Raw genomic sequence first — 16,729 nt, 5'->3', positions numbered from 1 at the left:
CCCTGCCTGGCTCGTTTCACCTCAGTACTCTTTCCTGCCCATGGCAGGGGGTCGGACTTAATGATCTGCTCAGATCGCTTCTAACCCTACCAACTATGAAACTATTTGTTCTTAACAAAAACATTCACACTCTCTAAAACAGTTTAACTTGTTTACAGCTTATTAAAATGTCTTTTGAAAATTTAACATGACATCGAATGGGATTTTGGGGGCAAACTCCTTTAATACTTATTATAAGGATACTTACGACAGAGAAGAGAGAAGTCTAATATTAAAATGTAAACAGCTTTTGACATTTCAATTAAAAGTATCTAGAACAAAATTAAATTTTACCTGTACTATTGGCAATATATTGGTGAGGGGTGAGATCTTATGATCTTCTACTGTAGTAGTAGTTGCCACAAAGCTAAATCCTTTGAAGAGCTGATGTGCATTAGCACTAGGTGGAACTCCTGGAGAATCTGATTTTTAAAAATATGTTTGATTAGAATTAAAGTAGATGCGACCTAAGCTATTCTTTATATTTACACAGGTATGTCCTCAAGTATTTTACAGATAATACAAGAAAGTAGAATGGTTCTAAACTACTGGATGTAGCAGGAGTACAAATCTGTCACCTTTCACTTAAATTCTCTCAACAATATCACATACAAAGGAACTAAGTATCTATTTACTTACAAAGCTTCAAGATACTGTACAAACATGAATAAATTAAAAACTTCCTAAAACTTATTTATGGACAAGAAATGTAAATAGCTGCCATGGGCTTCATTCATAGTCGAAAGTTCAAGTACATTATGTGAAAAAAGGTGCATACAAGGGTTCTGCTACCTAGTCATTTCAAAGGCTGTGCCATACAAGTGTGGATGACAGAAGTACAGACATGTAAGACGACAACAGATACTTAAAAACCTTCAATAAATACCACATTTGACCTAGAGTTCTATATCTGTAAGCTTATGAGTTATGTTGGAATACAAATTGTTGATTATACTTAAGGTAGCTAATAAACTAGATATTTAAAGTTCAGAGGCACTAGTAAAAGGGGGATTAACAAAGGAAAGCCTGAAATGAACATAGTTATTGAATGTTTACAAGTCTTTATTAAGGGGCTGTACTGTGTGTTAAGTTTTAAAAGGTGTTTCAAGATGAGTCTGAGAAAAATGCTTATCCAAATATATCTGAAATGCTCCAAAAAATGATGTGATAGTAGACTGTATCAGTCTCCCAAAACACCTTCCTTCTAATAAAAAATCTGCTGTCTCAAAGATAAGCTCAAGTTTAGCTGGCAAAAGAAACAGTATGCACACTGAGAAGTTAACTGAACCAAACTATTTCCAAATATTTGGAAATAATGCTGGGTTCCGCTCCCCTCTCGCCCAGTTAGAAGAGGTTTGCAAAAAGCTGTTTTCTTCCACCATTTTATCCTTCAGTTGCTAGAAGGTGGGAAATGGGAGAAAACGATGCCCGCTTAAGTATTTTTTTCTCTGGAGCCCATCTATACAACAAAGTTTTGCCAGAAGAACTCCCATCTCCCCTGACAAAATTTTGAATGTACCCATATTGAAACTCCTCTACAGCAGAAGAACTTTCCTTGCTCCCAGAAAAGCTATTTCACTTCCAATTCCTGCTCTGCCAGTACAGTTGCTAAGTGGAGTCGCTGGCAGCCCAGAGACAAGTGGGTTTGCATGTTCCAGCTGCTTGGAGGAGATGGCTGCTTTCTGCTGCCAAATGTTCTGCCAGCAGAGCCAGGTAGAAATAGACATAGCCCAAAAAAGAAACCAGATGCAAAAAAAGAGGGAAGAAAAAGTGAGAAATAAATGACGACATATACTATTGGCTAAGTGACAACAAACGGCTGCTAATTTTTAACATGCAGAAGTCTGGTTTGTACGTATCCTGTCTTGAGTCTTTACACAAACTCCCTACACATCATCAATGGCTCTAATTTTCTATCTGCAGACCAAAGATATCATGAGATCCAGCCCTCTTCATAAGAGGAGTTCCCCTTACTGTTTCATAACTTAAGAAATATTACCTTTTGGTGTTTTTGCTGTGAATTCTGGATCAAAACAAAAGGTATCTTCTGGTTTTCCAGAAGCAGGTTTAAATGGAGGCTGAATTTCTCTTCTGAACAGTTTCTGGAAGAACAAATAGGAGTCATTTAACAAGAATACAGGTTACTGACACTACTACAGCCATTCCTCCCAATCTTTCTTAGGTTCTGTAGATGAGAAATAGAGAACAAGGGGCCTCTTTACAGGGTCCCATAAGTGCTAGGGACCCCTAATTTAGACTTTCAAATTTGGAAAGAGGAACAGAAGGCTCCTTTAGCCTTCCCACCCTGACCGATGTACATCAAAACTCCATGCAAATGTCAAGGAAGTGCAGGACTCCCTAGCTACTACCCATTAGACATCCTTGTTCTCTTTAGTCATTTTCCTTGCTCATCCCAGTTCCAAAGATGTAAGACCTGAAAAGAATGCAAGCTAACATCGCAGCAGTTCATGCAAAAAGAAGAGAAACTGACCAGTCTCAAAAACCTAACTGATTATATACAAGGTACTGTCAAAATGCAACATATACACATTTTTCCCCTCCTATCTCCTCTGCCTTTAGAAACACCTTGTTATGGAAAGGCTGAATTTTTGTTCAGTCATGGTGGGCTGCTCAGCCAAAAGCTACTGCCAATTTGGCAGCAACTGTGAGAAGGTTAAAACTGGACTCAGCCCCTGCTAAATGACGGCTGGAGAGAAGCAGACTCCTCACCTGTCATTACAGTGTCTCTATCCTTCTATTCCAGTCCAGAAATTGGCTTCTTTCCTCAGGACACCCACCCCAATTTTGGAGGGTTAATTGTTGGGAACAGAGTGCATGTGATATGCAAGTAAATATTGAACAAACTTTAAAAAAACTGTGAAACTAGCCAACAAAATTTCAAATTATTGTATAGAGCACACCCCTTTGCCCCCAAACACTTGCTGCTGTAAAGTGGAGTGTGCATTTGTACTTCAGAAATGTGGTAAGAGCAGGTTCTTCCACTTAGCAGCTGAAACAAAGTGAAAATCTTCAGCAATCCACAGGGATCACAAAAAATAAGCAAGCTTGGCTCCTTAGCTGCTGCTAACTCAGTTGCTTACTACAGGATATTTTCTCGTTGGTCTGCTCTTCAAAAATAAGGAGAATATTATATTCTGGAGCATGTTGTATTTGAGAAAATACAGAAATTTTCTAGATGGCATCTTTGAAATCTCAGCCCCACGCAATTAAAAAAGCCACTTGCTACATATCACTATTATCACAGAATCATAGAAAGAAGGACTGGAAGTAATTGGGCTGAAACGAGCTCAACAAGGTATTTGTCCAGCCTCCTCTTAAAGACCGCTAGAGATGGCGACAGCACCACCTCTGCTGGAAGTATGTTCCAGATTCTAGTTACCCGTACAGAAAAGAAGTTTTTCCTTATGCCCAGCTGAAACTTGGTCTACCTCTTCCTGAGGTGGTGGTGGGGGCTTTTCTGAAAAGTTGTTCACCTAGGTCCTGGTGTTCTCCCTTGACATATCTGTAGGCAGTTATCAAGTCACCTCTCAACCTTCTTCTGCTCAGGCTGAACAGTCCCAGATCCCAAAGTCTCTCCTCATAGACCATGTACCCCAGGCCCTTGATCATGGAGGCGGCCCTTCTCCACATCCTTTTCAGCTTGTCCACATCCTTGAAGTGTGGTGCCCAGAACTGGATGCAGTACTCCTGTGGCCTCACCAATGCCAAATAGAGGGGGAGGAGCACCTCTCTGGATCTGTTGGCAACACATCTGCTGATGCGCGCCAGCATTCTATTTGCTCTGTTAGCGACTTCATCACACTGGTGGCTCATATTCATCTTCTGGTTGATTGTCACCACTAGGTTCCTTTTGGATGCAATGCCAGCCAGTGGACCACCACCCATCATATAGATATCGTGAGGGTTCTTTCTACCCACATGAAGGACCCAGCATTTGTCCCTATTCTTACTAGGTACACTTATAAAAATAGAATAGTTTCTCTGATAATTACTATTTCTATTACCACAGGATTTTGGAGCCCCGGAGACCAGAAACATAACCATACTAAGCGCTGAACAAAAAGTAACCGATGGTTACACGCTGGAAAGCGTGAAGAAACCATATTACAGTACTGATCAGTATGATAAGCGATGATCTCAGTACACCAGGTCTAGTAACAGAAGCTTCCCATAAAACGAGTATAAGTGACCAGCAACTGGTTCAAATCTGGAACACAACAGAAATTCAGTGCACATAAACTGCTTTCAAAATGGCCAAAACCAGTTTCAGGTAAGTCTAGACTGATACAGTATCAGCCTTAAATGATTTAGGTTAAAGAGATTTATTGAACTTCTGTCCCAGATCCCCTCCAGATTCAAATCAAGAACAGACTTTGTTTTTCCAGGGGTCAATTCTTTCTTTGAAGGAGCAGAGTACCTCAGTTCTTTAATCAAAGAGTTCCAGCCCTTCAAAGAGCAGGTCCTGGATGATAACAACATATACCTATTTGGATATCATAGATGCTAAAAGTCAAGAGGCCAATTTCTTTCTGTTGGCCTTAGCTCTGGAAGATACAGTTGTCTAAGATACATTTATACATATTGGAGCTTCATCCTCCTGACTATTAGGGCTTCCATGGTATGAACAGAGAAATTAAACTTCATAGAATGAACAGTTTGAACTCTGATGGGCTAGAGTCTATGCTGCTTACAGCAGACCTGTATTGCAGCATCAAAATGAAAGAACAAATGCTGAGGAATAAGCAGGCTAGAGATAGCTGCTTTTCATCACACTAATGGGGAAAAAGATTAGTTGGAACTCAAAAGATGTAATGTGTGAGTGGCTTTCTTGGTTCCATTTCATTGCTACAGGCAGCTAAGGGAAACTGAAAAAGGGTTTTGTCCATGATGATCCTTTATTCCAATGCACAGGAGAATGAGGCAGCACATCTGTAGCCCTGACAAACACCGCTACTCAAAATAATTTGATCACTTGCACACAAAACATGAGCACATACTGCAAGATTTGCTCTGACACATTGCCTGAGAACAGACAAACTTTTCTCTCTCACTGAAGAGGTTCTCTTTGGCTTTTTAAAACTCTAGTATGCTGCAATTCAAATCACCATTTCCAATGTTAGTGCATATTTTATTTGACCAAGAGCTTCAACACTATTGTGCTGAGTAATGTAGTCTTCAAATACAATGGTCAGCAGCAATATGTGCTGTCTAGCGTGCCCTGCTTAATTTGCTGCAAATAGAAAGATATGTTGCAAAACACAGCAAAACTGAAAAGGATTTTCAATTCAGGATGGTTTGCACTTACATTCCAGTCAACAGTTGAAAAAAAAGGATGTCTCTTGATTTCTTCAACTCCATCTGAACCAGCTCCTGACATTAACAGAAAACAAAAGAGCTGAATTTACAATTTGCTGTAGGGCAAAAGCTCTAAACAAGATTGCATTAAAACTTAGTCCCCCTTTTTAAAATGTTTGCGTGGAATCAACTTAAACATGGACAGTTTCCCAGAGAAACAAAATAATTAAATGCATAAGCTGAAAAAGAATGTACTGGAATTGAATGTCACTTTTCAAATTCCCTTTTCAAAAGGTGAAATGGCTTGGTTCAGCTTTAGTATGATATGTAAAAATGGCCTGTTTGCAAGGCACATAAAAACAGCAAACAAAGAATCAAGAATGCTCGTCTGCAAGTCACTAATTGAACAGTTAATCTAGTGCTAAATTCCCAAAAAAGCAATTGGGGAATATATTGATATATTTTTTTTCCATACTACCCCTGGTTTTTGGCACTTTATGACTGTTTTACATCACTTTACTAGCCATTTGGATAGTATGATAGGCTACTGTGCTGTGCCTCTGGAGAGCTAGTAGCAAAAACAGGAAAATGGGAAGCCATATTAAGCTATAGAGAGGCATACAGATGGAGCCAGAGTAAGATGCATTTATACAGGGTCCCAGGGATGCTTCTTTCCTGGAATGATAGTCTGTTGATATTGCCAGACTAACAGCATGGGTTACGCTGATGAGAAAATGTAGCTGACTATGTAGTAAAATACTGGTGCGCAGACTACTGAAAAACTAATCACACAAATTTACCAGGTTCCAATTCCTAAAAATCCAGATTATTTGATATGGTCAGGGTATGGACAAACACACTTGGAATGTACATTCAGTGTTAAATTATGCTGCATTTGTATCGTTCCTGGCTTGCCCTCATATTACAATTAGAAAGTAACAGCTATTCCTCTTTTGAGAAATGTTCCCCTTTTAAAACTGCTCCAAATATACATGCATCTATACCCACAAATACCTTGCAAAAGGAAATCCATACATCCTACGCTATCTTTATAGATAGCAGTTTATCTGCGCCTGCTTGAACTGAGACAGTTAACTTAGTCTATGTAGAATGCTACATTCAGGATTTATAGAAATCACTGATTTTTCCAAGAGTTTCATCTTTAGCCAGCCTCCCTCTAAGATTTGCCTAGATCAGGGTCGGGCAATTATTTTAGGTGGAGGGCCACTTACTGAGTTTTGGCAAGCCACTGAGGGCTGCATGACAGGCAGACAGGGGCAGAAAAATATTAATTTTCTAAGTTTTTTTGGGGCCCTGCAGGCCGGACAGAATGGCCTGGTGGGCCACATCCAGTCTGCGGGCCACATTTTGCCCACCCCGGCCCAGATGATCCAAATCCAGGATATTCATGCTACTCTGGGCAACTACGTGTGACAAAACTGAAGTCTGACATGGTTATTCATTTTAAGTTTAGGTCCACAATTAAGTTTCACATATTATTTGTACTTTCAACAAAGTTGTAGGCAAAACAAACTTACCTAATCTATTTGATGGGTTCCTTTTAAACAACATCCTTAAAAGACTTTGAGCTTCAGGGCTAAGGAACTGAGGCATTCCAAGTTTTGCTCTGGAGCAAAAAAAGAAAGAGAGCAGGAAAGTTTGATCTCAAGCTGTGGATTTAGATGTCTCAATTACATCTTTCCCTGCATGTTATCTGAATAGAAGGCAGGGTGGATTTTCACCTTACAGACCAACCAAAGCAGATAGATATTATCATCAAGCCATTCTACAAGAATGGTAGGAAAAAAAGAAAAAACATGATAGAAATATGCTGCTTGAAGTGAAGGCAGATTTAAGGCTCCAGGTGAGAAAAGCAGTTAAGATCTCTAAAGATCTTTCCAGATATATTGATGTATTACAAAATAGGATCCCTTTTATTTTGTAACAGCCACAATGAACCTGAAGATACACTCGTAACCCAGGTCACCTGATTTATCTTTTCTTCCAAGAGAAAGATTCAGTAATGATTTTATCTGCTAATGTAATGGCACCAAGGTGGTGAATTTCACAGACACAATTACTAAATTTTGAGCAATTTAAATTATTTCAATAAGTGTTTTTCAAGAAGCTTGAAACTTGTATGCAAAACTAAGACTATAAAAATCAATCATTTCCCTTTTTCAGGCAGCCAGAACAAGACCTCTTTCTTTTAACATTCCTCCAAGGTCTAGGTTTTTACCATTTGAGCTAGAGGAAATTCCCTGTTTAGCCACTTAAGCTAGGCACATATATTCAGGGAGGTTAGAGCGCATTAAAAGTGGCCACCAAATCTAAAATTAGTTCACCCAGTTGCAGACCTTACATTGATAGGATCCATCTAAGTGTGAACTGTACAGAAGTTCAGGACAGTTAGATCAGTCTAAAAATGGCTGAGCCAATTTAAGTTAACCCAACTGCTGAGGTATGCAAATCGGGTCAGCCATTTTTAGACCAATCCAACTATCCTGAACTTCTGTCCAGTTACCAGTGCAGCTCCAGGGCTGGGAAAGCCCAGGCACTGGCCCCAGCCCTAGCCTTAGGACTGTGCTTTTTCTACACCCTCCCTGGCATAGGGCTATTTTTAGCCCCCTGGTCCCTTCCCCACTACCCCCAAACAGACAGCCTCCCCACTGGGGACCAGCCAGACTCCCTCTCCCCAAACCTGCCAACCCCCCCATCCTGCAAGCCACTTCCGATACTGATTTGGCAGTGTCAAGAGCCAAGCAAGGTGGGGTGGTGGTAGAGGCAGCAAGTATGGGGGCGTTGTTCATCTGGAGATGGGGAAAGAGAGCTTCCCCATAGAGCCTGCAAGCCCCCTGGGTCCTGCCAAACCCTCAGGGACCCCACCAAGCCCCCACAGACCCTGCCTGCCCTCAATTCACCAACTCTGCCTGTCTCCTTGATCTCCTTGCAGACACTGCTGGCCCCCACCAATCCTCTCTCCCAGTGCTCCCTCCCCCCACACTTATCTTAGATTGGGTGACCAGTTTTAAATCATTTTATGCTCCCCAGATGTATGTACACACCCTTATAAAAGGGCAATAGGTCTCCTCTCCCTCAAACAAGGACATCAGGATTTGGTAGGGAACTTTATTGTTTACAGGTACCAAATACACTCCCATTGTCTTACTGCAAATACCACCACCACCTCCTCTCCCTAGAGTAACATACACACACCAATTTTACATAAAATAAGTCACACTGTGCCAATAAGATGGGCTGGGAACAATGGCAATTCATAAAATTCCTTCTGTGCTTTACTGTTTTTTATCAAACGCAATAAATATAGTGGTTTATTCCTCTAGTTTGAAATTATGGAGATATTCTTTAGAATCTCTATAATTTGGGATCACATCTTTACTTTTTTTGTTTCACATGCTGAAAACAAGTTACAATACCTAAACCAAAATGTATTACAGCTATATATTTTGACTTTCTAAAATATAAAAATAATATTTTATCACAAATAGAATATATACTTACTTTAATATCATATTCATAGTTTCATTTCGATCTTTACCTTGAAATGGTAGTGTGCCAGTAAGCATTTCAAACTGAAAAGAACAAATGTTTACCTAATCAATATCAAGTTTTTTTAAATTACTCTTACAACGTTTTAAATAATAAATTCCCAATTGTACTACTACACCAAACACATGAAGACTTGAAGTCTTCAGAGATATAAGCAAAATGATCACTAGTTATTTTTTTTTCATTTCTGAAGCAACTTATGACAAATCAGTACAGGCAGATGATACTGATACATGACAATGATGTAAAACACCTTGATGCTTTTATAGAACAAAGATAGGTGATGGAACTCAAATCTACAACCTACTTAATTTCCAGTTTTATGGGAAATCCCTCTGAAGAAAATTTTTCCACAAACAAAAAGTGCTAAAAAGTAAACTGCCTTAATATTTTTTTAACTTCAATATTAATATTATGCTAATAAAATAAGTTTACTGTAAAGCACAGGCAGAAATATTAGCATTACTGGCGTCTTCCACTTCATTATACTGCTGTTCATTCAAACAGGCTCTCTCTGGCAAACACTTATCAAGCATTTTGCAAAACCCTCAATTTTTTCTTTTACTAATAAGTAGTAGGGGGAAGACACTCAAGATATAGTTCACACCAAACTGAAAGAAACTAAATAAAATAAGTAACACTATAAGAGATCATATTTATGTAAACTTTTATCAATCTGTTATTCCTTACAGGTCTAAACAAGTCTAGGTTAAACTTAATTCAAATAAAATTGCTACTTTGATAACAATTCAGTTACTGCCTTCTTTCAGTTCTTCCCTTCGGACCAAAAAAATTCCCATTATGTCTAGGCAAGGTTACTCAAAGTTATTTAACATGTATTTTAAATACATGCAATATATTTGGACTGTTAAACAAGTTTAAGCAATTAAATATACAGTACCATAAGAACACCAAATGACCACCAATCTGCACTCTGGTTGTGGCCTCTCCTGTTTACTACTTCAGGTGCCATGTATTCTACAGTACCACAGAAAGAGTAGGCCTTCTTTTCTTGATCTACTGATTCTTTGCTGAGTCCAAAGTCTACAAACGGCATTACAAAAATACATCTAGTAAAGTTTAAGAACAATTTTTTAAATAATATTTTGGAAATATAGTAAAATAATGTTTAGGAGAAAAATGTTTATATTAGAGCTCACTGGATAGTAGACGATAGATTTTTTAGTGACTTGTCTCATACTAGTCTACTGTGTGATGCCAAGGACATTTTAGAGTGGACTGAAATTCAGGTTCAATTGCCCAAGCTACTAACATTCATACTTAGAATCAGATGCTTAATATATTACATATTTAGAACCTTAACAAAACCAAAAAGTTCTACTTTTCTTCCTAGTACTGTTTGGTGAGACTTTGCTGCTGAATTGCTATAAAATGGAAAAACTGGATACAAGTGAGTTTCACTAAAGGAAACAATAATATTTAAATTAACAAAATAATGCAAGTAATAACAAGAATTAAAATACGATGGCTCTATGCCATGAAAGAACATAGGGGCTTCATTTAAACCAGATAGTTTAAAAAGTGAGTTGACAGCTGAGATTTAAATGACTGAATCAAGCTAGAAGAAAATTATTTTATCCAATTCTTGATATGAGCCCAACTTTAGCATGAGCTTCTTAACAGAAGTACCTTTATGGTAGGAAAGAAAAAAATATCAAAAGACAGATTTTCAGAACACCTTATGTCTCTTTTGGGTTCTCAACGAATATGATACTCTTCTTTCCCCAAAAATACAATTTTTATACTTTTATTATGATAATGGAGGCTCCAGATCTCTTTGGGAAATGTAGCCCTAAGCTCTTACGCAAACTAGCAAATGTAGCATGTACAAGAATTATTTTTGGTCAAGTAGGCTAGAAGTATTGAAATCAGACATAAGGTAATGTAATAAAAGTATGAAAGTCTGTGGCTACAGAGAAAAATACTATATTTCTCCTAATACCTAGACACCTCAGAGCACATTCAATTTGAAAGCAGTGTTATTATAGCCCTAGTGTGCAATGATATTAGATGATGAAAGCAAATTTGCAAAGAGTAGGTTATATGCAAGTGCAAAAATGCCCATGTAAATTATCCAAGCACATCTGCACATGCAATAACCTACACCTGAGTATTCACCTGCACATAAAAACTGTAGTCTGGGTATAACTCTACTCCATTTGTAGCCATTGTTGATGATGTGTGTACAATGTTCAACATTAGACCTTATATTTTTCATTACACTCACCTTTATATACAATTCAGCTTCATATCTGATGATGAACTTGATAATTTAAAACTTACTCTCTCAGGAATCATGCACTTATAAAAAAGATGGACTTATAGACCCCAAACTCAAGATTACTATTTATCTGCAACTTTGGTACAACTTGGGCAAAAGAATGCAAGCTCAACCCTCTATACCAAACAACTCTCTAACTGAAGGAAAGGCCTAAGGAATGAGAGCAACTCAGTTAAGTTCTCAGCACCCATACTTAGGGACCTACCAAAATCAAGGCGGCAGACAGGCAATTTCATGGGCTGACCATGGCACTGGCCGCCATTTTCACAGGCTGCCTTTCATGTGGCCCACCCCCCACTACTGATTGGTGGAGGGGGCTGCCATTCATGTGGCCCTGCCCCTTGATGCTGATTGGTGGAAAGGGGTAGGATCACATGAAAGACAGCCCTCTCAGCCAATCAATGGCAGAGGGAGGAGTGGGCACCCCCTGCACACACATTTAGCAGGCTGCAAAGCCAGACCACAGTGGCCACTGGCTCCCACTGAGAAGCCAGCATTTATTTTCAGCAAGTGCTCCCCCACCCCCCGTGATTCAGTGCAAAATCGTTTTTTGCAGTGTTTGTGGAAACAGCCATTTTTCCTGGTGTTCACAGAAACCGCAAAATCACAAAGAGTGTAGGTGCCTACCTATACTGAAACAGTCTTTCAAGAGAGGCCGCTATTATGTTTACATGGGAGACATGACTGGGAGCAACAAAGTTAACACTTATTAGTATTAAGTCAGAAATGAAAAAGTCAGCACTACTTTTGGATGCGCAGACCTACAGAATTAAATCTTTTAAATGCCTGTCTGCACACCCTTGATTCCGATGATAGAAGGCTACAGGTCAACATATAAGTTCACTGACAAAGCAATGTGAAGAAAGCTCAATTTGGCCTTCAATAGGTTTAATTCTAATTAGTTGTACATTATCAGGCACTTTAATGGACACTGTGTGAGCTTCTTTTTCACGTACCTTTAAATTGCAATATTTACACTAGTTTTTTGCACTAGTTACTGGCAGTACAAAGATTCAATCAGAAAAGAAGTGTAAGAACTGACAAACAGAGGAAAAACAGGATATATTTTTGCTTCATATGCAATTATAAAATATACACTTCAGAAATCAGCCCCTGATTCAATCTAGATTCACAGATACAGTACTGTCGCATCTTACGCGTATTTAACTTACGCGACTTCAGCTACACATGCTCGACTGCTGGTGCTGGCCGCCAGGTGCCAGCCGGGGCACAGCGCGTAGCGTGGCGCCACGTGGTACTGCCTGCACATGCCAGCATGGCTGGGGGGCTCACGCTCAGCTGGCTGCCCTGGCAGGACGAGGCGGCAGAGGATGAGAGGGGCGAGGAGTATGTGTGGAAGGCGCAGCTGTTGCACTGCACGCACGGGCCCTGCAGCGGCTACTTGGTGCCAAACCCGGAGATTTCAACTATACACTCTGACTTCGGAAAGTAACCCCTGCATAAGATGCGATTGTACTGTATAGCCTGCGTGGCTATCATATCAAATCTCTCAGCTTCTGAAGCATCTTCTCTCCTCCCTGTTTCTTTCTTCCTTTACTCCAGATGTATACACATTATTCAAAAAATGCTTATTTATATTATTAACTGCTCCTCCCCATTTTCTTTTCATTTGAAGGAGAAACAAATTCTGAAATTCTGACTCAGGGCTGCCATAAAAGCAACAATCAAATGCTGATGGAAAAGTAGTTATTTGACCCCTGCCTCAAATAACTACAAGACTTTCTTATTCCCCCTTCAACAGAAATTGAAAGGGATTAAAGTACTGATTTATCCAACAAAATAAAGAAAAAACAAAAAACTTTAACCCAGCCTGCCCTCCTCCCTGCTCTTCTGTTAATCATTCCTGGGTAGTGAAGGCCCCAAAGAGCCAATGTTTCTGAATATGACCTGGAAAAAGCAAGTTATTCTGAATTATTTATATTAGTTTTGAATTTTTGCTTAAGAGAAACAGAAGGCAGAAAAAAAAGCAACTCAGAAGCTGAAGAAATGCAAGAGAACTGAAAATTCATCATCAATGACATTGTATATAGGGAATTAAATCCCTTGGGCTGTTTAAGAGCCTTTGCACCCTGAAGCAAGAACACATCCTGTTGTACTTTTAAATAATAAATATCAGGTAACTCTGTGGTTTATGCAAAATCCATTTGGCTAAGAGATGCAACAGCAAGGATTTTTTTTTTATTTTTTTTTTTTTACAAGAAAATCTATTGTGCATGTAAATTGCACTAAATGGATGAGTTTAAATCTCTTTTTAAGCTTGCAAATCAGGTCTAATGACTGTTAATATTTACACAACAAAGCAGATAGTGAATTTTATAACATACAGTTACCTCCTTAATTATAATCTGAATACGGTAATAAAATGTACAAGTAAATGTTCACAATGTTTTGTACTTACTAAATATTTACAGCATGCCCTATTAAAAACCGGTTTAATTGCCAATATGTATATGTATTCTAGCTTCATATTTTTTAAATTAAATTTTCTAAAACCATGGTTTTCTGCCATTAGGCAGATAACTCAGAACTGCTAGAAATTACATTTTTAATATACTCTTAGATTTTTTTAAAGAATGCTTTAGGTGCCTTGTTGTCAGCACCAACATCTTTTATACCAACAGCATTTCCTTTCCTATCCTAAAAGGCTCAGCATACTGCAATTCCTGTTTCGATCAATCATCTCCTTTACTCTTGATCTTCAGATAAAAAGACATTTTACAGTCAGCCTTAATATAGGCCACTATTACTTACTAATCAAATGGCTTCTAAGTTAAACTTGTTTTTAAAAATGCAAAAGGTATTTAAAAAAAATATACAACTAACAACTATAGCTATTTTAAGCATGACCGTTTCAATCTTTACAGCCGTATTATTGCTGAATCTGCAATATGATTTATGCGAGCAGTCCTCAGTACTCATTCATGTAGTCATCCCAATGTCGGTGGTATTCTGCAAAGGCATACCAGATTGAGCAATCTGGGTCTATGTTAGTTGCACTATAAAAAAAAGCCTTGCCAAGATGTATAAGAAATAAAAATCACACTAACACACCTTTTAAAATCACCATACACCAGCCACTATACAAGACAACCCTGGCTACAATATCTTTACCACATTGTAAGCTTTTGCACAAATATTAATGAGCTATACTAATAAGTTTTTCCTACCTGTTAACTTGATATGTCCTGCTTCATCAAGCAAAATGCTGAAAATTAAAATTCACATTCACCAATAGACATAACATGAATATTTACATAAAGCAATTTAAACATAAATATTAACTATTTGTAAGTCAACTAATTTCCAATTTTAATCAAACTATTTTACATTTAAAGCATGGATATATTTTAACTATTAAAAACAATACATATTACAAAAAGCATTGATTAAGCTTTTATATTATAGAAAATATCATCAGAATGAGAGAAAACAATTAAATAAAATGCATATAATAGTAGGTAAAATACATTTTACTTTACTTTTCTGGCTTCAGGTCCCTGTATACAATTCCCAAGCTGTGTAGATGATCCAAAGCAAGGGCCAGTTCTGCGAGGTAGAATTTCACATCTTCCTCTGTAAACATAACCTAATAAGAACTGTATAGATTTACCTTCTGATCTTGTCTTCAGTTTTAATACTGCAGTCTAAATTTGCAACTCTTGCTCATAAGCACCACATTTTATAAAGTTTCAGCTGGCAGGTTCACCTGACACGAGTTACATGAAAGTTTCCCGATGATTTAACTGTACCTTCTAAAAAATTAAAAAAAAAAAAATTCCTTAATAACTCAGAGCAGTTGTTCTCAACTGTTTTAGACTCAAGGCACCCCTCCATTTCTTTTCTCAATTTAATGGCATCCCACTTCAAAAACTAGTGTTACGTTTTTTTTTCTTCTGAATACAGAAAAATAGAACAATTTTTCTATCACAAAGAATCCACAAAGATCAGAAAGTTTTTAACATTATGGTTTCCTATTTGAAATCGTTGGGTTTATCTTGGGAACAATGTGTGGGTGTTTGCATACCTAGTGGTACAAAAAGAGGCACCCCACTTAGAAGGGCTGCACAGCAACCAAGTGCCATGAAAAACACCCACTGTTTGAGAGATAAATATTAAAAACAATGCTTTTCCATCTAAAATTGTCAATTGGAAGAAATTTAATCTCTGTATATTCTGACCTGATCATCAATAATCATTCAGTCAGAATGCTCTATTTCTTCAGTTTACTGAATTGCTTGGTATGATAAAAAATAGTATTATATGTAATCCACAGGATACATAGCATGGCTAGTTAACACCGGTATTCTAACCTGGGCTTTCCCAGCAAGCTTGAAGCATTCAGGGGGCATGTTCTGCACCCTGATTAGCTGGGATTGACACTGGTCTCCTTGGCTGCCTGGCTTGCAGGGTCAGGAAGGGCATGGAGAAAGGCTTCCTGAGGTTCCAGAGGACCACTCTGCAGACAGTTACCTGTACAGCCATTCTGTCTTCCAAGAGATATTCTCCTGGGAACCATCTGACTCAGGTTGCTCTCAAGATATTTTTCTCCCAGAATGGCCATGTTTGCTCTGGGAAAAAAATACTAAATGTCTGTACATGTTTTCTTTTCTCCTGGGAGGGTGACTCTCAGGAAAAACTGAACATTTGTACATAGCCTTAATAATCAAGAAAAATCAAGCTATATATTTTTTTTTTCTAGGAGACCTGAACATATATTTAGTTCTATCCAGCTAATAATTACTACATGAAGTATACAAGCTAGTTTAAGCTTAGTAACACACAGGACCTTGATTTGGGTCTGAATTAATCCTTCAACTAGTTATGTATTTGGGGTATGAGATTCTCTTAGAATAGATGATTCCTTCTGTTCCCCCTACTTTCTATTCATAGCATCAATTTTTTGTTTTACGTTTTAGTTATAGTACTACATGCTATTTTACCCCTTTGTTTAACATACAGCCAGCGACCATCGCTATGGGAGAATGCTTAGTTATTACTGGTTATGTCATTGTGGCATCCTCAGAAGGTGACAGTTTCTCTGGTCTTGTAAAAACTGTGGTTATTAAATGCGACAGGGTCAATATTTACAGTTGTAACAACAGGCACTCATTTATGGCTGAACAGCTTAGGGTTAAGATTAAGAAATGTTCTCAACTTACACAGCACATAGCACTGGTGATTCGCAGGGGGTGCATGCACACCTCCTGAGCTTGGTGGTACACTCCCTGCAAAAAGGTGCCACCAACACCACTGGCAGCGCCTGTGGGTGGTCACCACTCGCCACCCCTCCCTCGCTGCTGACAGTGTCTGTAATTGGTCCTTGATCGCCGCTGGCCACTGCTGGCAGTGTCTGTTGGTGGTCCCCTCCCCACCACCGCCAGCGCCGTGGCCACCTGTGGGAGCTCACCACTTGCTACCACCATGCTCCCACTGCCACCAATGCCGCTGCTGCCTGTGGGAGCTTGCCGCACCCCCCCAGCC

The 16,729-nt window shown here is 38.7% G+C and overlaps 1 protein-coding gene across 1 annotated transcript in view; it reads right to left on the bottom strand.

The window, feature by feature from the left end:
• The window catches only part of RPS6KA6 (ribosomal protein S6 kinase A6), a 101,644-nt gene that overhangs the window by 41,576 nt on the left and 43,339 nt on the right, over window positions 1-16,729 (bottom strand). Inside the window, exons 6-13 of the mRNA XM_019521389.1 lie at window positions 14,728-14,834; window positions 14,416-14,453; window positions 9,827-9,969; window positions 8,878-8,948; window positions 6,894-6,982; window positions 5,366-5,430; window positions 2,039-2,141; window positions 334-461 (exon numbers count right to left, since the gene is read on the bottom strand). Coding sequence (XP_019376934.1) covers window positions 334-461; window positions 2,039-2,141; window positions 5,366-5,430; window positions 6,894-6,982; window positions 8,878-8,948; window positions 9,827-9,969; window positions 14,416-14,453; window positions 14,728-14,834 — 744 coding nt within the window. The remainder of the gene's footprint in view (window positions 1-333; window positions 462-2,038; window positions 2,142-5,365; window positions 5,431-6,893; window positions 6,983-8,877; window positions 8,949-9,826; window positions 9,970-14,415; window positions 14,454-14,727; window positions 14,835-16,729) is intronic.

Source organism: Gavialis gangeticus, unplaced genomic scaffold (assembly GCF_001723915.1).
Source record: "Gavialis gangeticus isolate Ggan-Ray unplaced genomic scaffold, GavGan_comp1, whole genome shotgun sequence".
Classification (NCBI taxonomy): Eukaryota; Metazoa; Chordata; order Crocodylia; family Gavialidae; genus Gavialis; species Gavialis gangeticus.
This window is presented reverse-complemented; position numbering and strand designations above follow the sequence as displayed.